At 40.9% G+C, this 22,373-nt stretch overlaps 1 protein-coding gene across 3 annotated transcripts in view; it reads left to right on the top strand.

Annotated features, from left to right (window-relative positions):
* ADAMTS18 (ADAM metallopeptidase with thrombospondin type 1 motif 18) overlaps positions 1-22,373 on the top strand; it is a 94,788-nt gene that overhangs the window by 19,570 nt on the left and 52,845 nt on the right. For all 3 annotated transcript variants that reach the window (XM_083454537.1, XM_083454536.1, XM_083454535.1), the window contains exon 4: positions 16,908-17,184. In XM_083454537.1, the coding sequence (XP_083310663.1) occupies positions 16,908-17,184 (277 nt within the window). The remainder of the gene's footprint in view (positions 1-16,907; positions 17,185-22,373) is intronic.

Raw genomic sequence — 22,373 nt, 5'->3', positions numbered from 1 at the left:
GACAAATGCACATACTTCTATGCACATTTTCCCTTAGCAGATGCATTTTTGTCCACATTGCTTCTTTGGAGAACTACAGTGCAAAATTCAGAGAAGCTGAACTTGGACGGATAATTGTGGTTTGGTTTCAATATTGGTTTGAGAAGTGAAAAGTAGGTAGTTTTTCATTAAAATGCAAATAAAATCAACTTCTCCCCCCACCTCCTCAAAAGGGATGGGTACTATTTCTTTGCTGCATGCAGCAAAATGTCCTAGACTGCTCCTGGAGTTACATATTCTTTTTTCCAAGTCCCCCGAGAACAAATTCATTGATAATATAATACACAAGATATTATGCAACTATCTATCTGATTGATTGATTTTTTTTGTTCCCTTTTTACACACCTCTTTTAAGAGTCAACATATACCAGAAATGAATATTATTTCCCCTGGAGATATTCTATTTGCAATTAGGGTAGAAAGTTGTCCTAATTTGTATAGATACTCTGTCAATTATAAGCAAACACCACACTTTGTCAAGCCACCCCTTCATAGACTGTCCCTGGGGGCATTTCCACTCTGAAGCCAGGTGAAATTTGGCTGCTGTTAACAAAAGGCTTATTCATTCATATTGTGTACTTGGAATAGCTTGCTCAGGGTGGATATAGAGATATGTGTGTGAAGAGGAAGCCCACCAACAAAAGAAAAAGAATCTTGACTCAGTTGAGAAGTCGCTAAGTAGCCTAAAGCTAGCTACTGTCCCACAGTCTCCCACTTGTAATAAGAGGATAATATACATTACAGATCTTCTGAACAGAACTGTTATAGTGATGATTGAGATAATGAATGTGGGGTGCTTTGAACACTCTCCAGCAAGGACAGGAAACCTACGACCCTCCAGATGTTGTTAGGCTCCCATCAGCCCCAGCCAGCATAGCCAATGGTCGGGGTGATGGGATTTGTATTCCAGCAACATCTGGAGTACGTAGGTTCCTCACTTCTAAAGCATTGTGCTAATGCAGAAAGTATTATTAAACCCACCATTAAGCCTCTTCTCGTGTCACTGATTTGCTGGTGGTCCCAAGGACCATCGTTTGAGAACATGCTGTTCTAGGTAGTAAAAGTTGGAAACCCTCCACTTGGCAAAGGTTTGCATCAAGAAATGGTACTCGCAAGCTTGAAACAAAAATTAATCTAATACATGTCTGCCATATGGTAAGAAAATGTTCAGAAATCTCTCCCCCCCTCCTCTGTCTACCCACCCCCAGACTTGTTTATAAACATCTGAAAAGAAAACAAAGTGGGGAAGGAGGGAAGGAGTATAGCTTCATGTAGCTTCTCTCATGTCACCCATTCCTCTCATCTTGGAATTTCTGTAGGGCAGCATGTGAATGATCATCTTCATGTATGAAAATAAGCAAATAGATGCTCCCGCATGGTTTAGGGCATATACAGCCATCCCAAGCAAACTGCAAAGGCATAGCATGTAACTGCTTTGTATGGGGTAGGGAAGTGCATAATGTTGCTGTGCTAAAAAATAATCTTGGGTTGTAATCCCCAAACAAGTTGTGCTGGAATGATACTAAGGCTCTTTAAGGATCTGCCTCCACATTTCCTTTCTGCACCAAAAACGTGAGGCATATAGCTGGCAGTGTCTTAGAGCATGTACAGAATGTGCCGATGTGGTGTACAGCCAGTGTGGTGTAGTGGTTAAGAGCGGTAGATTCGTAATCTGGTGAACCGGGTTCGATTCCCTACTCCTCCACCTGCAGCTGCTGGGTGACCTTGGGCCAGGCACACTTCTCTGAAGTCTCTCAGCCCCACTCACCTCACAGAGTGTTTGTTGTGGGGGAAGAAGGGAAAGGAGATTGTGAGCCCCTTTGAGACTCCTTAGGGTAGTGATAAAGCAGGATATAAAATCCAAACTCCTCCTCCTCCGATACCACAGAGTGACTGTAGAAGATTCCCACCCACCTGGAATTGGGGAATGGGCTTTCAGAGGACAGGATGATGTTTCCAGGGATCTCTCTTCCTAGAAATTAAAGATTGCTAGTGAACACATTCCAGCCAGGCAAAAGCACTTGAGAAGGGCTTGACGGATGTGGCCTGGGGAAAGTATTGAGGGCTGAATAGAGAGGCTTGGAGACCTAAAGTTTCCCACTGTATAATTCCAGAGCAAACTATTTGTTCATCTTTCCTAGTCTTGCCTACTCTGAGCAGCAGTGGTTTCCCAGGATATCAGGTGGAAGTGTTTCCCATCAGCTACGTACTTCCTGAGCCTTGTAACTGGAGATACCAGAAATTGAAGATGGGATCTTCTGTGTACCAAACCACTATAAAATGGCTCTTCCTTTCATAGGTCCTTCATAATATTCAATGTGTTGGGGAGGTTTGTAAACTTGTGTCACTGTGTGCACTTGCATAGATTTCTAGTCACATTTGTTCCACAAATCCTGTGTTTGTATGCACAACTATAGTTTAGTTGAGTGCTATAAAGCCAGTTTTATGACACTGGGGTTTTGGCTGAAGAATGTGTCATTTTTAACAGACAGCATAATGATGATTCAGTTGTAGTTTAACAGGCATGCTTTGCACTCTGGGATCTGTTTGCTATTAAATCTGGAAGTTTGGGGATGTTTATCTGGTTTACTATATATCTAAGGTTACAGTTGTTATCTAGGTTTCTTATTGTTGCAGAACATCTTGAGGGAAAGAGCGAAGAGATGGGATCTTTAAACCTGTTGATCTTTAGCAGAAATACTTGCTGTTCTGGAATTCAGATTTAATACAGCCTGAACTGTAGCCAAACAGGAATAAAATTTACTACTTTATCACCCTTTAATATCAGAATGGGATTCAGATGGGCCAAGAATGTTTCTTTATTGTATATGGGCAATTTCTGGAAAGCAAAAAGGATGACATTTACTGTCCTTTCCCTGCTGATTCCCAAGGACAAGCCAAGTAAACTAGTATCATTCAGGGAAAAAATGATCACAGTGATCCTATGAACATTCCCATTGTGTTCAATACAAAAGTTACCTTTTGGGATTGTAAATGGAATAAATAAGGGAGAGTAGGCTGAGGAGCAACGTGAATACATGTAGGAAAATCATGATCAGCTTTAGACCTTCATGCATTTCTCTGCATATCTCAACAGCAATAGGGCAGAGGAAAGGTGTGCACTGGCCACAAGCTTTGGTTTGGACTAGGGAACATGGACAGATTCAATTTTGTTTGCATTTAAATGAGAAACTACCTAATTCTCACTTCTCAAACCAATAGGAGAACTGAAACACAGCTAGCCTTCAAAATTCACACTTCTCTGAATTTTGTGTTGCAGTCCTCTAACCCAACAGATGTATAAATTCGGGGAAAGTTTGCCATATATTGAATGTATAACATTTAAAAAATATTTTTATTAGTGAAAAATGCATGCAAAAATATGTTTAGAGGAACTGAATTAAAGACTGGAAGAAAGAGAAACAAAACAAAAATGATAGATTTCAGATCACAATTAGGCACTCAGCCTTCAGTGGCTGTCCAATTTGGTTCAGGTGGAAAACTGAATTGCTAAAACATATCTATCTCTCCCTGAAGCTTCTTTTAGACAATAAATGCATCTGTTCAAAACATTTCACTTGCCCCTCTACAAAGGTCTGTTCCACAGAAGGATGTGGTATCTTATGTTTTACCATATTTGGTGTGTTGGGTCTGTGGACTTTTATGCAAAAGATTTGAGTGGATTGAGGTGGTGGTGGTTCCCATTCAGTACTTAAGGTGTCTAGTCAGGATGAGGCCTAGGGCCAAACATGACTCTCTAGGCCTTCAGAACTATCCACAGTCCTGCTTCGCATCCAAGCGTTTTGCCTGTCTGCAATGTGTCTTTGTACTTTAAGAATGCCTCTTGCTTATCTGCATGGAGGGTAGAGAAGGGTGAGGGTTAGAGTTACGAGTTCGATAGCATAGGGGTGTGTGAATGTGTGTAGAAGCTAGCCCACTGTAAAAAGTTAAAATTTACATTTGTTCTTCTGCCCAGTTTTGCCTCTGGCCTCACCTACTGCAGGCATCTTGTTCTCAGTGCATTGCAGTGAAATAAATGCGGGACTTGGACTGAAGAAGGTTCCCTATTTCCTATGCTTAGTGGTTCAGCTTTAGGCTCAGTTGGCATGTGAGCAAATGGAGACCAGATAGTGGATGAATGGAGAATGATTGTGGCAGATCATTTTGATAGATTTCTTTCGTGAGCTGTTAATCAGGATATCTCAACACTAGAAGTGGGGCAGGAAGTTCCATGGAGGGGGAGAAGATCTCACAGGAACTGCTGGTACATTCATTTTAGCAGCAGAGATTAAGTGCTAGCCATGGGATATGTGGCGAGGCAAGAACATCATGAGAACATCTGGCTAGCACTATTTTAATGTTCAGTGTCTTTTTGTGTTTTAATTTGTACATATTTGTGAAAGCATGCAAAATGAATTATATTCCAATAAATCACTTTGCAAAAATGTGTATATAAGGCAAAATTGCATACAAAAACTTTTATATTAAGAGAAATTCACACTAAATTGTTGATGAATTTTAATGAGGACTTTTTTTTAATGCAAACTGATGTGGAAGTGTGGACAACTGAAGAGTAAAAAAAATTAGAACGTGAAAGAAACTGAAATGCCACATTCTCCCATCCCTAGCTGATACTGACCAGTTTGAGCCCAATTTCTCCCCACCTGGTTTCACTTAAGATTAAAGTTTTAGAGAGTGGCTTCCTGGTATTTGAACTAAACCTTACATTTATTTCGCAGAAAATAAATGATTTGTTGCTCTATTATCTACAGGGATGCATTTGTTTCTGTTCTCTTTATGACAACTCTTTCTGTATCACTCACCTATATTTTCAACATTTCATCATTGGTTCTTGTTGGTGCATGAGAAACAGTTCAAACATATGAGAAATACTGCACTGTCTTCCTTTCACAACAAAACAAGTGAAGCATTAGGGAATTCAGAGCATAATCCCATGGCTTCCTGTTTGCTTTGCAATGCATTTTGGAACTGTCATTACTAATAAAATATCTAGATTTTTATCCTGTGCTCACAGCAGCCTTGCTTAAACAGTTCCCCTTGACATAATTGTCAAACCTATCTTAGGCCTGTTTCTCACTGCGGAGCAGAACTGTTTGGAAATGCTATTTTAAAAGGGTAACATATACTTTTGATCTGAAATGTAATAGAGCAGGGGTGAGGAATCTGTGCCTCACCAGATATTACTGGTCTAGGAACATAGGAAGGTACCTTATAATTAGTCAGACCATTGGTCCTTCTAGTTCAATATTGTTTACATTGACTGGCAGTGGTTTTCCAGAGCTTCACACAGCTCCTTTATCAGTCCTTCCTGGAGATGCCATGGATTGAAATTGGAACCTTCTGCATGCAAAACAGATGCTCTATCACTGCGCCACAGCCCTTCCCAATACAGCTCCCATCATCCCTGACCCTTGGCCATGCTGGTTGGCATTGATGGGATTTCAACACCATCTGGAAGACAGCAGATCTTTATATGAAGGACCATGGAAAAGAGACAAAAGGGGATATTTAAGGGTGGATTTAATCATTTTTGTAGCATTTACATAATGCTCTAGAGGCAGGGAACCTGTGAACTCTAGATGTTGCTTAAATGCAGCTACCATCACATTGAGCCATTGGCCATGCTGGCTTGGGCTGTTGGGCTACAGTTCCCCACCCCAAAGTATGCAAAGTGTATGTGTAGCTGGCAAGCAAAGTCCTGCTTGCTACTTTCCTTGGAGTGTCCCTAACCCCAGCTCTAAAATTGGGGTTAAAGCTGATGCACATTGCAAAGAGGTGGGTCTAAGAATAGGGCAGTTTATATCTCTGCTCTCCCTTGCTACAGGCAGGCTTAGACACTTTGAAGGTACATGCAAATAAAAATCCATCTGGCATCCATTAGAGTGTGGTTTTGCACTGCATTTAACAAGGCATATCTTTTGGCTTGTAGTCAGCAAATGCGGATTTAGGATGGAGTTTGGATACAAGGAATTACAAAAAAGGAAGCAATGATTGCCAAAGATAAAGGGATGGAAGATGCTTCCACCACCTTCACAGTCGTGAGCAGGAAGTGCTTTGCATATGTTGAATTGCACTGCCTGATGATGGCTTTGTGCTTGTGGTAAACATTTCTGCATCCTCCCATGGCACCCCCAAAATTGCTTGAAAGTTGAGTGACTAATGGAAATACTATGAGATATGGAACAAATTGCTGCAGTTCACGAAGAGAGACTGATGAGAATCGAGTGTTTTTTCCTTGATGAATGGAAGCTCTCATACCTGGTGAGGCCTATACTTTCCTACATGCAGATTTAATTTGAAGCCTTACCTCATTCCTGGCCACTGACTTTGCCTTGAGTCTTCACTGGTCCCACATGAGCAACACGAGCAAGCACACTAGACAGGAAGTACAAATGTTTCCCCACAGGTCATAGCATTGGCTAAAGAGAGTACACTTCCCAGAAGACCCTGTAGTGTGATGCACAACAGGGTTTGGGAACCTGAAGCCCTCCAGATGTTTTTGGATGACAACTCTCATCACCCCACCCAACATTACCAATGCTCAGGGATGATGGGAGCTGGCGTCCAGTAACATCTGTAGGGTACCTGTTTCCAGATCTATATGGTATATGATGAAGGCAAATGAAAGATAGGGGAGCTCCTATGGTGTACAAAAGTCACACTATTTATTCAGCCCAATGAGTTTCAAATAAACCTTACTGGGAACACTGGGAAAATAAAGCAACACTATTCCCTATGTGTCCCTCACCAAAGCATACAGGAAATTAGTCTTGCTATGTTTCCCAGGGCCTCTGATGATGATTACTCAAAATGATTATGTTTGAATAAACAGTGTGTTTTTCCACAAACTGTCTACACAACAGAATACTACAGAACAGCATACAGCATACTATGGTGAGGCAGGAGATATGAAACTATCATAAACAGGTCCCGTTTCAACAATTACTCCCTGCTTCATAAACCATGCTTTATGGTTAAACCATATTTCATGAACTGAGCACCAGGGCTGAGTGCTCCTACCTCATTCATCCCCTCATTCTACAGGCAACCCTTGTTTTGTGCAGGGGGTGCATTCTAGACCCCATTTTTGGCGGGACCCGTGTAAAGCATTCTGCCCTTTCCTTGACCTAAAGAAAGCCCAAGCTCTCAACGAAATAAGTCAACTAACCACAAAACAATTGTGCAGAGAGAATACCAGCAAGGGCTTAGGAGTATCTGCATGAGATTTCTCAAATAACTGAAAGATGAAATTACTTCTCTTCTGTGTAACTTGTCCCTAAGAACAGTTTGCATACCTGAGGGCAGGAAAGCAGCCAATATAACACCAGATTTAGGAAAGGGATGCTGGACATTTCAGGCCAGTTAGCTCAACATCTGTCCTCGGAAAGTTTTGTTAAAGATAAAATAATCAAGCACATCAAAGAACAAACCTTGCTGAAGTAGAGTGAACATGAAGCAGTGATGACTACCTACATGGGTTTCAGACAGGGGACAATTCCAGCACTGCTTGAAGATACCCAGACTGAACTTGAGACCTTCTGCATGTAAAGCAGTTGCTCTATCACTGAGCAATGGCCCTTCTCCAGTAGTGCCAAATTAAGGGTGGTGTGAGCTGTTCCTCCACCCAGGACACTGAGCTGAGGGGGTGCAAAATTATGATGATGATAATGCCTATATTAAGCAGGTAACTGGCGTGTGTGTGCACACCAAATTTTGCCCCCTCTTATGGAGCCAAATGACCAAAGTCTGCCCCTCCCCCAAGCATGATGTTAAGAATAGCCATGTCCTTTTTTGCCTTCACTTTGAATTCTACGCTTTGAATCTGTTGACTGTATGTGTGGGGGGAAAATGTTAAAGATTATGAAAGAAGAAACCACAGGATTACATATAAAGTGTAATTCCATCAGACATTCATTGATGTAGGGAGCAGGGGAATAGGAAGCAAGGCATCACTTTATTTTATATTTCAGCATTTCATTTTACAGAGAAAGCCAAATAATTTAAGTACAGAGGGAAACAGTCTAAGATTGAATGTAGAGTATTTTACTTTGTACTTAAATTCTGTACTTTATAGTATGGAACAATGCATGATTTCTTAAAAACCCAGCCCAGGAAATGGATTTAAATACTGCATCATTGCTACACAACGTTGGAAACGGATGTTTCGGAGATGTTTTTAAAAGATCCACTCAACTGCCAAAGCACAAAGGCACCATTCAGTGGAACCTCGTCTCTCTCTTTCTCTGTTCATATCTGAATAATTAGAAGGGAGACTAGTTTTCCTACCTTGTTTTTAACCATTGCTGAGCATTCAGAAATAGCGTTCATTCTTGTGGCACTAACTTGAACTGAGCGGTCTTCTAGCCAGAGAACAAAATGGTTGTTTGAAGGTTCAAGATCACTGAAGATCCTTTAATTTGTGGGGGAACTAAAATGCTATGTAGTTTAAGCCAGCTTAACATTTGAAGCTTAAAAATATAGAGTCTTCAAGAAAGCTATGTCATTATGCTGAATGCATCCACACACCCCTTTCATAGCAAAACTGAAGCCAGGCAGCTTGAAAGCATTCATCATTTAAAGTTTGTCAGGATTTTTGTTTTGTTTCTGCTCATCTTTTAGTCTTATTTTTAGCCCAAGTCCACTCCTCATCCTACAACACAAGTTGTTCAACACTTGTTACTTCATCTGACTATCTATCAATCATTTGGATCCTAAATTAACTTAAGGGATTTTTTACTAGTTCTGTGACTTGTGTAATAAAATGTGTTGTTGTAACCAAAGGAAGTTAATGAAACATTTCCCCTCCTCTCCCCTGAAATGCCCTGAAAAGGCACTCTGGAGAATATGGAACTCCCCTTGAACAATGTGGGGTGGAGTTCAGGAGGCTGTTAGGGCAGTGGGAATTACAATGTGTATCTGAAGAAGTGTGCATGCACATGAAAGCTTATACCAGAACAAACTTAGATGGTCTATAAGGTGCTACTGGACATTTTTTTTTTTAATGAGAATAAGAATCATCATTGGCAAGGTAGAAACCCACTTTGAGTTTCTGTTTTGGATCTTATGGTACCTCTTCTTGGGCTTCATACTCAAACTGCCATTTCTTTCACCTTTTTCTAACTTGTTCTATCTTGAAGTTTGATGGTTTTTCTAGCTACTTTGCAGTCTCAGTGGCATCTATCAAAACTTGTTGAAAGTCCTATCACACCTGCTGCCCACAAGGTAATTTTTGGTCACTTGCAGTTGGTTTGTAGCTGAAATCAGCTTCCCTATTTTGTAGTAGCTTGCTTGTAAAATTAACTTCAAAAAAGGATGTTGCACCATGTAAAAAGAGATACCACAAATTTGAATTTACAAATTGCATCAGCAAGGGCTTCAGCTTCAATTTGGGAAGTATTTCCAGATAAACTTTTAAGGCACATGTCATCAAAGATCTCTATTAAAGCATCATATATATATCAGTGGTTTCAAAGCATCGATCCAACTCTCCATCTTGTTTTGCTCAGTGGGTTAACGGTTATACCTAAGTCTGATACATGGCTAGTTAGAATTTGCTAATGCCAAGTCGATGCAGAGAAATAATTACCATATAAATCTGTTGAACCAAACTGAAGAAACCAGTTGCTTCTAGGCATTATTGAGTAGTGGCATTATTGACTATTAAATTTAAAGAGTGTGCATTTCAGGGCAAAAAAAAAGAAGAAAAAAAAGATAAAGAAAAAAAAGAAAAGAAAAGAAAAGATGTGTGTTTATGTCCAGGATTCTCTTTTATACTTAATTTTCTTTGCCTTTCATGTTATCATAACCTTGACCACACAGATATTCAATTCATAATCCCATTTGTTCAAGAGTTTCCATCATAAAGGCACTTGTAGCCTCCTTTAGTGGAACAAATCCCAATAAATGTTCTCAGGTTCAGACATCTCATTATCTGATAGTTTGATTACATCAACATAACATTCATTTGCTCAATATGACTAACATCAGGTATGCAGTCCGGAATAATTGAGTAGTATTTGGCTGACTTTGCATGCGCTAAATTTTTCTGCTTTAGTATCTGCTGGAAGCTGTATAAGGTCACCCTGCACGCAGCTGATATCTGCCTTGCTTTGCCTCTGCACAGAACATTCTCTTTCCTGTGGTCATGGCTGACCATTTACTTTCCGCCTTCTTCTTGGCTCTGTCCACACAGCCAACCAGAGAGAGTGATGGATGTTGAAGAGAGAACCAATAAACAATGAGCAGCAGCAGCAGCAAGGGGTGGGGGCTGAGCAGTTACCCCTCTGCAGTGGTATGGGTCATGACATGCATTTAACATCCAATGCTGCAGTGATCAAGTGTTGTCTGTGGAAGTGATACTTTGGCATGTTTGAATGCGCCAAGAGATATAAAATGCTACAGGTGAAACTTCCATATCAGCTCAGATTATGTCAGATGCAATCCTTTTCAACTGCGTCACTTTGCACGTTCAGCTGTGAGTCATCGAGTAATGAGTAATGAGTAATGAAGTGATATCTATATCTATATCAGAGTGTGAACCACTTCTAGCAGATGCATCATTAAAAAGCTTAATGTTTTCTGTCTGGAGGCTGGGCTCAAAACCACGGCCACCACCAGATTTTTATTCTCTCTAACCAGATGCAATGCAAACCACCATGACATAATAGCGATACAGCTATTGTTCAATTACATTTGAAGTTTTCCAGCATAAAATCTAAAAGAAAGAAGAGGGGAAATGCAAGTTGTACTATGTAAATCAAGGATAGCACAGTGTGATCAGCTGCCAACCTGTTCCCTGCTGTCATCAGCACTGGCACGTCAGCAATAACAATCACACTAGACTGTGTTATGAAACCTATGGCTGAACCTATCTCTGGCCTTCTGGGTGCACAGATCTCATGGCTTGGTAGTATATCAGCAATCTATTTTTTTTGTAGTTGGCATGGGGCAAAGACTAGGTCATGTTTTCGAGTTGTTGAAGTGGCAGCCTGCTGTTCTGTGCATACTTCCTAAACCTTTTAAAAATTATTTTAAAAATATTGTAAGATACCATGTTACAACACACACACACACACACACACACACAAACAAACACACACACATTCTCTCTCTCTCTCTCTCTTTCTCAACTTTTCCAGTTTGTTTAAACATTCAGGTATTATGCAGATTTATTTTGATGATTCAAATATAATTTCTACTTATGTTTAGTCTCAGTTGGCCCTTTTTTGGGTACATCATTGCCATACATAAGAAGACAGTGGCTTCTAATGAGAGATTGGAACTAGTGATGTTGCTGAGCCTCACCATTATTACCTGGTTTGTTATATGAATTGGTCCAGCTGTCCAGTGAGCAGATATATTACAATAGAATAGACTGTGTGGTGGAGGCACTTAGCCAACATCCAGGCAAGTGAATTGCTGCTGGTTGTTGAGGAGGAGACAGGCAAGGTGCAGGGAGGGTGGTGCAGTACTGATAAACCAGAGGGAGTGTCGGATTGACTGTACTAGTTTCAAGGGCGCCAACCTAAATAAAATATTGGGTGGGGGCAAGTAAGCCCCACCCTGCATAATCAATCACGTGATGTGGTGCACACACACCATCTGAATGACAATGCCCATCAATTTTGCATGGGCCTGACCCCCTCAAATATTTTATGGGGGGATGAAGGTACCTCAGCCCCTCGCCGTTGGCTCCTATGAGTGGTTTGATTGTGCCACAGTGCCCTCTCCTTCCCCTCCTGGTAAACAGTAATGACTCATCACACCATCCGCTACTAGTTATGGAATTATGGCAAGATTAATATATTATACTAGAATAAGGGAAGGAAGACAGGGCTAGAACAGATTTATGTACAGACAGAAATACGACACATCTCACTCTAATGGGGAAGACTTTGACCAGAGGATCTGAATACCTGCTCAGTCTGCTGTTGATGGCCAAATTTAAGGCCCCTGGTCTCTGTCCTTAGGGTTCTTTGTCTATAAATGGACCTTGGACTGAACAGCCCTACAAACAGAAGAAAGACTTCTGACAGCACTTCAAACAGAGAACTGTCCTCTGCGAAGGGGACAACCAATCAAACAATATGAACAATTTGACTGTTTCACTGTTTTCAGTTAAAGTCATAGGCCTCAGTCATAGCTTCAGTTCACAGCTGAAGAAATATTTTAAAATATGGCAATGTGAAAAGATGAAATGAACTTACAAGCCAACTTATGACTTTTTCAAGTCATAAACCGTACCCATTTTCTCCCACAATGTTGTGCAAAGGGAAGTTTATCCCTCACAACTTTGAACTGGACTGCAGGGTTTAATTGGCTTAATCAACTGATTAATCAACTAAAGCTTTGATTAATCAATGGGGAACAAATTTAATCAGGGAGGAATAGTTAAATTGGCAAGGCTCCAATTAGGGATACATTCCTGTTTGTTTGTTTTTTGATGTAGTTTTGGCATGTTACAGTAATAGGGAAAAAACCAAAATCAAAATATGAATAACAACATGTTGCTAAAATTGTTCATTAAATTATTCTTACATTCTTTTCAGTATCTCAAAAAGGCACCCATTTCCAGCCTTCTGTAATATGCAGATTTATAATAAGGGATGGTGATCAATCATCTGAGCATTCTTTAATCAGCGGACAGTCCTAATAAGTTCCTTACACATCATTGGAATTCTCAGCCCACCAATGAGATGTCTGCAATGCAGTGCACATCACAAGCAGGTTCTTGAAAGGGAAACACAGACAATTCAAATCATATGGTTCAAATCATTTATGAAATGAATCCTCTAGGAATAATTTCAGATGTTGGAAACCTTTAGAATAGCAAAATAAAGAACAGATTTACTATGTTTTTCTGTCTCTCTCTTTCTCTCTCTCTGTAAAATCAGTTAGCAGATGCCCTGTTTCTGGTGCAGAATACCAGAAGACTATGAGGTTCCCTTCCCCCCTTTTGCCCAGAACTTCGTATGAATGGTGTCATTTCTTAATAAATGATGACATAAATCTTAAGGATTAAAATATCAGTTCTGTCCCCTGTAGGGATCTGCTTCTCCATGCCCTAGTGTGGCTTGCCAGTTTGAAGATTACCAGCACATTGAGCAAAGCAAGCAAATGAATTAAGCCCTTGCCAAAGATGAACCTCTTTTGTATTTTCATTGACAGCAAAGGTTTTACTCCAAAGAAGATGTTAGATGAGGCTGGGCAGGCTTAGTTAATTTCTTTTGAAAAGAGGAAGGAACAAATAGCTCCTGGTGAAGTCTCTTTTCTTATTTTCATAGTGTAATAAACTGCAGCCACAGCTGCATGGGGTTTGAGGAGGCCCCTGAGCAAAGTGTCCTCTGCTGGGCCTCCTGCTCTGTCATTGTCTTTTCATAGGGGCTGCTATGACAGTGATCCAGGGAGCAGCCCTTTACATTTACAAGTATGCCCCAGGGGGACACAAGGTCAGGAGACTAGAACTCTCATAATGCTAGAACTTAAGGCCATCCAATGAAGCTGAAGTTTGGTAGAATCAGACTGAAAGAATGTCCTTCTTTACACAGCACATTCATGAAATGATGAGATTTTCTCCCTGAAGAGGTAGTGATGGCCACCACTTTGTATAGCTTTAAAAGGGTATTAGACAAATTTATGGAAGGTAGGAATATCAGTGGCTATTTGCCATGATGGTTATGTTCTGCTTCCACTAAGAGACAAGATAATAATAGTTATTTATTATTTATACCCTGCCCATCTGGCTGGTTTCCCCAGCCACTCTGGGCGGCTCACAGCATATATCAGAACATACTAAAACATCAAACATTTAAAACTGCCTAATACAGGGCTGCCATCAGATGTCTTCTAGAAGTCAGATAGCTGCTTATTTCCTTGGCATCTGAAGGGAGGGGGTTCCACAGGGAGGGCACCACTACTGAGATGACTCTCTGCCTGGTTCCCTGTAACTTTGCTTCTCACAGTGAGGGAACCAGCAGAAGACCCTTGGAGGAGGACCTCAGTGTCCAGGCTGAACGATGGGGGAGCAGATGCTCCTTCAGGTATACTGGGCTGAGGCCTTTTAGGGCTTTAAAGGTCTGCTCAGAAATGCACTGTGAGCCAATGAAGATCCTTTAGGATCAGTGTTATATGGTTCTGGAGGCCACTCCCAGTCACCAGTCTAGCTGCCACATTCTGGTTTAGTTGTGGTTTCTGGGTAACCTTCAAAGGTAGCCCCATGTAGAGCGCATTGCGGTACTCCAAGCAGGCGATAACCAGAGCATGCACTACTCTGGTGAGACAGTCTGCAGGCAGGTAGGTACTATGGTACTTCTTGGTGTGCCAGACCAATAAATAAATAGATACATGGAAAGGGTGGGGGAGGCATCAGCAGTAGAAACTACTGGGCCATTGGAGCCCTTGCAGTTGCTCAAGGATACCAGGTGCTGATTGCAGCAATTATATCATGGCTCAGTGAAGTATTTTTTTTTTTTAAACCCCTTCTGGGTGACAGTGAAGGTCTATCCAGTCCAGCATCCTGTTTTATACAGTGGTCAGTGGGATACCTTATGGAAACCTGCAGGCCAGCTGTGAAACTGTTGGCCAACTACAAGTGCATGATTTTCATATAAACATATAAAACTTCCTTCCACCAAGTTTAGACAGCACTGGTTCACCTAGGCCAGTATTTTGTTTTTTTTTAAACTGGCAGCAGCTCTCTGGGACTTTGGGCAAGTTAAAACAGCAACAACAAAAACTCCCGCTGCTTCATTTCCTTTAGCTGAAGATGCCTGGGACCATGTTCTTTCTCTCTGATCTGTGGCGCTGTGAATCTTTTCCAAACTAAGAATATGCTCATATTAAAACTTAATCTGCATTCAGTGTGCTCCCACTGCTAGATGTTGAAGCCACAGTTACACATTAGCCACAATCCATATCAGTCCTGCAGTTTCTTGACAAATGTTTGATGCATTTTTTTCTCTCAAACCAGTTTCAATCTGACTAGAAAACTGGATGCAGAGTAGGCAGTAGTAGGGACATTTGAGAAAGCCATTGCACATGCAGAGATCCTTGTGCACACACAGATAACAGCATCATGGAAAGGAGTTCCATGGGAGTGGGGAAACCAATAATGTGCATTGGAGGAAGACATCTCTGCCCCTTCTCAGATGTGAACACTGTGCAAATGAGGCTTGAAATGCAGATTGGGGATGGGGGATGACCTTTCTGTCTTTTAAGCTGCTAATGTGAAGATATCCTAATTTTCAACTAACAACATGAGATACAATCCATGTAGTAAGAAGGATAATAACCCAGGGTATCCTATTTGTGCGGAAACATTTTAGGTCACCTCTAGGCTGTCAGTACTTTGTGAAAGGGATTCAAGTGCATACTGGAAATTGAGGTTTATGCAATGCAAGTGGATTAAAGAGCTCAGTCACAACAGTGCAACAAATCCACTTAAAAACAACAACAACCTGCATTTTTGCAGTTAGGAAAGTCACAGAGTAATACATTGCAAAATGTGGGATGATCACTGATTAATGGGAAAACTTATAAACACTTCACAAGCAAATTAGAGTGTATGCTCGTTGTATAATCTCCCTGCAAACAAATCAGGACAAATGTGCAATAAAGATCAGACATAGTCTAATCCCCACATCAAGTAAATCAGAATGAATGCTCAATGAACAGGCCATCTGAAGGAGTTCTTAGGATGTCATCATATACCCAGTAACCCAGGAGGAATTTAGGGTGGCCGCATATGTATAGTCAAAAAAGTGTTACTACGTTACCAAAAGGTCAAAAGAGGACACATATCTGCATGCTATTGTATTTCTACCACGGCATTTGACCTCATAGTATTTATTTGTGGAAAAAATCTATATACTGCTTTTAAATGTAAAATGGTCAGGGCAGCTCACAAGATACCATTAGAACACCATTACAACATGGTACCTTGCTTCTGAGTACACAGTCTTTGAGTAACCAAACTAATTTGCACATCTGGTTTTGATGAATCTGTTACACATATACTACAGAAGCTGACAAGTGGTTAACAAGGTTTGCAGCAGCACAGACCTCAAAGTCCATGTTGGCCCTTTAAACTAGAGCTGGCTATATTAAGAACAATAATAAGGGAATGGGTTGTTTTTTGCATTTTCATTCCTAATTCAGGGGTGTGTGAAAGAGAGTGCACAACTTTGTGATTCACAAAGTTTTGCCACCTTTCTGACTTGTGCACAGTTCTGTCGATATTTTAAGTAAGAAGTGAGACGTCAATAGGACTAGCAGATATTTACAAAGATATTTGTAAATGTTCACATGCCTAGCTGCCTGCAATTCCTTAAGAGACATGGCTGAATCTATCAATTTTGGTTTCTCTCAGTTTCCCAAATTTGCAGTCTTAAATTTGATCCTCCATATTTCCACATCAGTTTGTGTGTTTTTAATTGTGAAAACAGTAACACTTTCTCCCAAAGAATTTTGTGAGCTGTGGCTTTTAAGGGTGTTGAGGGTTGTTAGGAAACCCCCTATTTCCCACCCAATTCTTAGAGTGGTTTAATAATTAACCCATCATCACAGGGAACTCTGGAAATGGCAGCTCTGGGAGGGGGATAGGCATCTTAGCACACTTAACAAACCATGGTTCCCAGAATCCTTTGGGGGGAAGCCATGATTGTTTAAGGATCTATCATAGTGCTTTCAATGTGTGGTGTGAATGTGACCATAGTATGCTCAAATCTCATACAAGGCAACGGAGAAGGTTGGTGACCTGCTCTTAAGATTCCTTGTGGCTGCATTTGAGAAACTCTTTGCCTAGTGAACCTAAGTATAACCTTATCTTTTCTTTATATTTATCTCTTTAGTCAGGTTTGATAAGGACACGGGAGAATGACTTCCTTATATCTCCATTACCTCAACACCTAGCACAGGAACACCACTATACGCCACCTGCCGGACACCACCCTCATGTATTGTACAAACGGACCGCTGAAGAGAAGGTGCACAAAGTAGATTCCAATCCCCATCACTTCCCCCCTGGCCATCACAGAAATCACACTGCCCACAAGTCTCACGTCCAAGCTCACGGTTACCACCACGGAAGGTTTCAAAAGCAGCATTTTTGTGGACGTCGCAAGAAATGTATGTAAGGAAACTTTCTATCTCTTTTCTTGACGTAGTAGTTCTTAGATTATTAGGTGTTTGTTTTTTGCAGTGGTCTGCACGCATTGCTTTGGTGATTGCTGCATTTTTTTTTTAAAAAAAGTCCAAATAAAAGAGAATGAGCAGTGCCTCCCCCAATCTGCACTATATATTTAAAGCCTTATCGTACCATTGTAAACAGTCCCCCCACCCAACAATCCTGTGTACTGTAGTCTGAAGTGTGTTAAGGGTGCTGAGTGTTGTTAGAAGACCACCATTTCCCTTCCCAGAACTACAGTTTCTAGAGTTCCTGGGGAAGAGGAATTGATTGTTAAATTACATGTAGAATTGGAGTGGAATTGTGGCTGGTCTGATGGGAATTACAGTCCAAAACATCTGGAAGGCACCAGGCTGGCAAAGACTGGCCTGCATACATAGCTTCCCAAATCCATAACTCTGGATAAAGAGAGGCTCTGGGCATGTTGGCCTTAAGCATCTGGAGTTCAAGGGGCAAGAGGCAACCACAAATTCATTTCTCCTAGATTAATCCATGATTAGGACTGCTTTGGATAGCTTGTTTGCTTGCTTATCCTCATTATGAACACCAAACCTGGATGTATTTGGCAATCTTATTAGGAAAGCAAACCTGAGTTACAATGGGAATTGATTGCTGCAGCTTCATCTGAGATTCCTTGTTTTTTCTGGATGTTAGTGTTCCCCATTAGAGACCTAGCTATTTATTTGTGTGCTTTTCATTTGCTTCAATTTGAAAGATGACTTTGTTGTAGTTTTTAAAAAGACTGTTTAGTTAAACCCACACTTGTAATAGATCAGCTTTAAAAAATAATAATGGGAAAAAGAAATCTTTAGCATTTACGGCATATGTGTAACATTTGCCCCTTTTAACTTTCTTTAATAATTGCACTCAACATGCAGCTTGTATAGAATCAGCATTAGTCAGCATTCTTTTCAAGCCACTTATCCCAAGATACATAATTACAGAGCAAGGCATGCCAAGTGGATCGTGTTTAGCAAGTCACGCTTTAGTAAAATTCTTCCCCCATTTTTTTAGTAACCCTTTTCTTCTTAATAGTAACAGCAAAGACAAGACTAATCTCAAGACAAGGTGGCCTGAGAAACTACTGTCTGCATGCACTAAACATATATATTATGTGAAGACCATATAATCTCATATTCCCAGCTAAACAAATGAAGTCATGTGCTTTGTGGCTTGACTTCAAAAGGCAAGGGGACGGAAGTTTACTCACACAACTGATCTTTCCCCATGTTCTTCCTGCTGTTGCTCCCTTAGCCCCACTCCCATCCCCAAAGCCTCTGTGCAGGATTAGGGGAGGTAGTGGCAGCCTGAGGACCAGGCTATGGATCCCAGGACTGGGGTGCCTAAACAGCAGTGCTGCATCAATACCAGTCCTTTATCTTTCCTATCTTTCTAGATAGTCATGCTTGTTATGTTCATTTTTCAGAGTACTCTGCTTTGGACCTTGTGATTTCTCTGCCACTCTCACCACCTAGAAAGAGGAAGGGAACAAATGGATCCATGGGGGGGGGTGAGGAGAGAAAAGCACTCCCATTTGTTCCTTTCCAGTCACTTGATGAGTGAAGGAGGAAAAAAAAGGAGACTGAGTTTGGTATTATGCACAGGCAGGTGCACTGGATTGGTCTGGTGCAGTTGTACTGCACTAACCTCCTCATTGCCTGGCCCCTTTCCCTGCAGTAAACAGTAGTGACCCACATGACAGAAAGATAGTGTAATTGCTTCACGCCACCCAGCAACCTGCTTCTGGCTGGAGCCCAGTTCTCAAATAAAGTATGACAAGATGAGGGGGGGGGGGGGAGTATGACAAGATAGGGGAGTCATCATTAAATCTACAGACCACCCCCTGACTACTTAACTTAGCTAACCCTTGCTTCCCCAAGTCAACTTCCAAAATAGCAGCTAGCGGGGTAGTCAAATACGGTGAATGTCATCTTTGCCTCTCCAACCCTTTCCTGCTGCAGCTGCAGAACAGTAGCTTGTTGGCACAGTCAAAAGATTTGGCCAGCTAGCTACATTTGGAAAGAATTTTGACACAGTTGTGGCAGGTTTCCAAGGGGGAAGCCTATTTATATGGAGGCCGCAGTTGGTAGTGGGTTGCCACTGGTGGATGAGTTCCAAAGGGAAAATTCTGAAGGAGAGTAAGTTTCTCCCTTGAAATATGGCAAGAGTGAGGGACCTCTGGCATGGACTATTGCTTGTGGATGTGTTTGTTCCTAGGTGAGAGGCTGAAACAGCCTCTCTCCCCTCCCCCCCCCCCTCTGTGATTGTCTCTCTCTGTGTTAGCCTGGTTTCCAACTGAAAAGTGACATGATTAATTGGCTGTACTCTTTATTGTACTTTTCTTATGTATTAATATGTTGTTCACTGCACTGGAGGCCTTTGGACCAAAAAGTGGGATATAAATAAACCATAACATACCTTATGGTAGAGCTTTTCTCCCCAATGTGTCCGTTTTCTCTATGCAGGTATTTTACATATTTGTGAGCACCGAAACATGTGGTTCCTACTTGCAGTTTGAATAGATAAGTATAGTCAAGCAAAAGCTTCGTCTGGTAATACTGCTGATCTCTACAGTACCTGATTTGACCAGTCTTGTAACCCACTTCTTTGTCTAGCACAGAATAGCTTGAGAATGCTCAAATGGCCCAAACATTCTCTTGCCACAGTTTTTTTGCAGTAGAATACCATATGCATGATCAAGAGAATGAAAAGCATATTTTGTAGGGTTGTGCACTGGATTCAGCTGACGCAGAATGCCAAAATCAAATTGGGCCTATTTGGGTCAATCTGGGCTTTGGTCAAATTGGATTGATATAACCCTTGATTGCTTCAGGTTGGGTCAGCTCACTTGGAACTATCCAGAGCTGTCAAAAGGTGGGGCTGTCAGGCAAAACAGATGGGAAGAGTAGCTGAAGCCCATTTGTATAAGCTGTTTACCATAATTGCTCCTTTGTATCACTGTAGTACATGGAAGTTTCTACTCTAATCAAGACTAGTTCTATTCAGCAAGGCTCTGCACAGATACAGTAAGAGAGATGGTAAAGAGCTTATAGATACATCGAATTCCAGGGTTTGAAGGAAGCAAAACCAAAGTTCATTAAGGGTGGCCATCTGCCTTAAGGCATGATCCTAGTCACACAGATCTCCCCACACAGTTCAGGGTGCTACAAGCAGAGATCAGAAACCATTTGACTTCTGAACGGATTGTATCAGATGACTCAAGCAACAGAGAAAAGTTATACAGAAGGGAAATAATAATGTTGTTGAAATAGAAAAAGCAGCTAAATGATGGGATGTCTGGATTTATAAAATAAGGTAGTATGATAGACACACATTTCTTAACTTAGGTGTAACAATAGTTATCTACCTGTCCCTATAATAAAACATTGGGCACAGAAATACTTTATCTGGTGAGAGAAGCTATGAAAAGTTTAAGGTGTTGAGTAAAAGGCTTTGGGTTGCATCCAGCTAAGTTCTACTCAGACTTGACCCACCGAAATTAATGAGCCTTAGTCATGTTCATTAATTTCAATGGGACAACTTTGAGTTGAACTAACATTGGATACAATTCAATGTTTCCCATGCTGTAGATACAAATCCCATGGTTGGTTCTGAGTCATTTCACAAATTATGCAGAGGCAAAGGAGCTGCAGCCAATCAGGATTCCTAGTAAGTGCATTTGCACAGTAGCTGTCCAAGCAGACATGTACAGGCATTCATACTTAACATTTTTAGGTGTGCTGTTAAAATAAATAATGTCTACCAAGGGATAGAGGAGAAATTCATTTCATTTCACATTGAAAGTTAAATCTAATTTGTAGTTTCCAAAACAGTATATGAACTACATAGCCACTTGTCAAAATTCACACTTCTCCAAATTTTGCAATACAGTAGGCCAGCCAAGCAGTGTGTACAAAAATGCATATACTAAGGTAACGTGTGCATAAAATGTCTGTATTAATAACAACAACATGCAAAATGCATAATATGAGGGGAAACTGTTTTGTAAAAATGTATATATTAGGGAAAATTGCACACAAGAGTGTTTATATTAGGAGAAATTTGTACTGCAACGCTGACACATTTTCATGAGGATTTTAAAAATAAACAAACAGATCAGAAACAGATGCAAAAATGTGCAGGACTGAATTTAAGATTGGAAAAAAATGAGAAAGTAGGAGAAAATAAAATTGACTGATTCACCCATCCTCACATGTATCCTTGACATGTCATGAGTAAAAAGACCTGAGTGTAGGCTTCTGCAGCCCTTCAAAATCTCATGTGCCTAGAAGTGCAAGTGCTGTATGATAAAGACACAGAATCATAGAATCCTAGAGTTGGAAGGGATCACAGGGTCATCTAGTCCAACCCCCTGCTATGCAGGAAACTTGAACCCACAACCGTGAGATTAAGAGTCTCATGCTTTACCAGCTAAGCTAGCCAGTTCATCCACAAGCACATACAATTCATTATAGAAAGAATGGCTCATTGGTCATCACACCTTCAACTCTCTTAAAAATGCATGGTTTCAACCCTCATTTAGGATCCTTTATTTGATGGAGGGGTTGAAACTTTGTCTGTTAGGATAAATTAGCATGAACTATACACATCTGTTTTCATTTGGTCCAGAAGGCATTGTGCTTATGGTCAACAGGTTTCCTGCAACTTTATTCCAAAGCAGTAACCATAATATTGCTTGCTGTTGCAACAATCCTAGCACAGTTTGCTTTGTGCATGTGCTCTTGGGGCTGCTGCTGCTCTGAAGATTGGTGTACAATGCAGCCTGGGGTGTGTGGAATCATCAGTGGGCCACACACACAGTATAGCTTTTTGAATTGGTCCCTAGATATACAGGAGAATGTGTGCGCGCGCACGCACATGCCCCATAGGGAGATAACAAATAATTAGGTAGAAATTAGAAATGTTTCCCATATAAGCATGTGAAACTCGTTCTTTTTGAGATAGATTTTTTCCCTCTCTGTGACATGTTGTATTAAGTGTCTTTAAAAAGAAAATTAACAAAGACGGACAAATCAGGACTTATTAATGTATTGAAAAGGACTCCCCAGCTAACAACCCATTTTAATCAGCATTTGGCATCTATCACAATATCCTAGATTCATTCAGGGTT

The sequence above is a fragment of the Podarcis tiliguerta genome (assembly GCF_965153285.1).
Source record: "Podarcis tiliguerta genome assembly, chromosome: 8".
Classification (NCBI taxonomy): Eukaryota; Metazoa; Chordata; class Lepidosauria; order Squamata; family Lacertidae; genus Podarcis; species Podarcis tiliguerta.
This window is presented reverse-complemented; position numbering and strand designations above follow the sequence as displayed.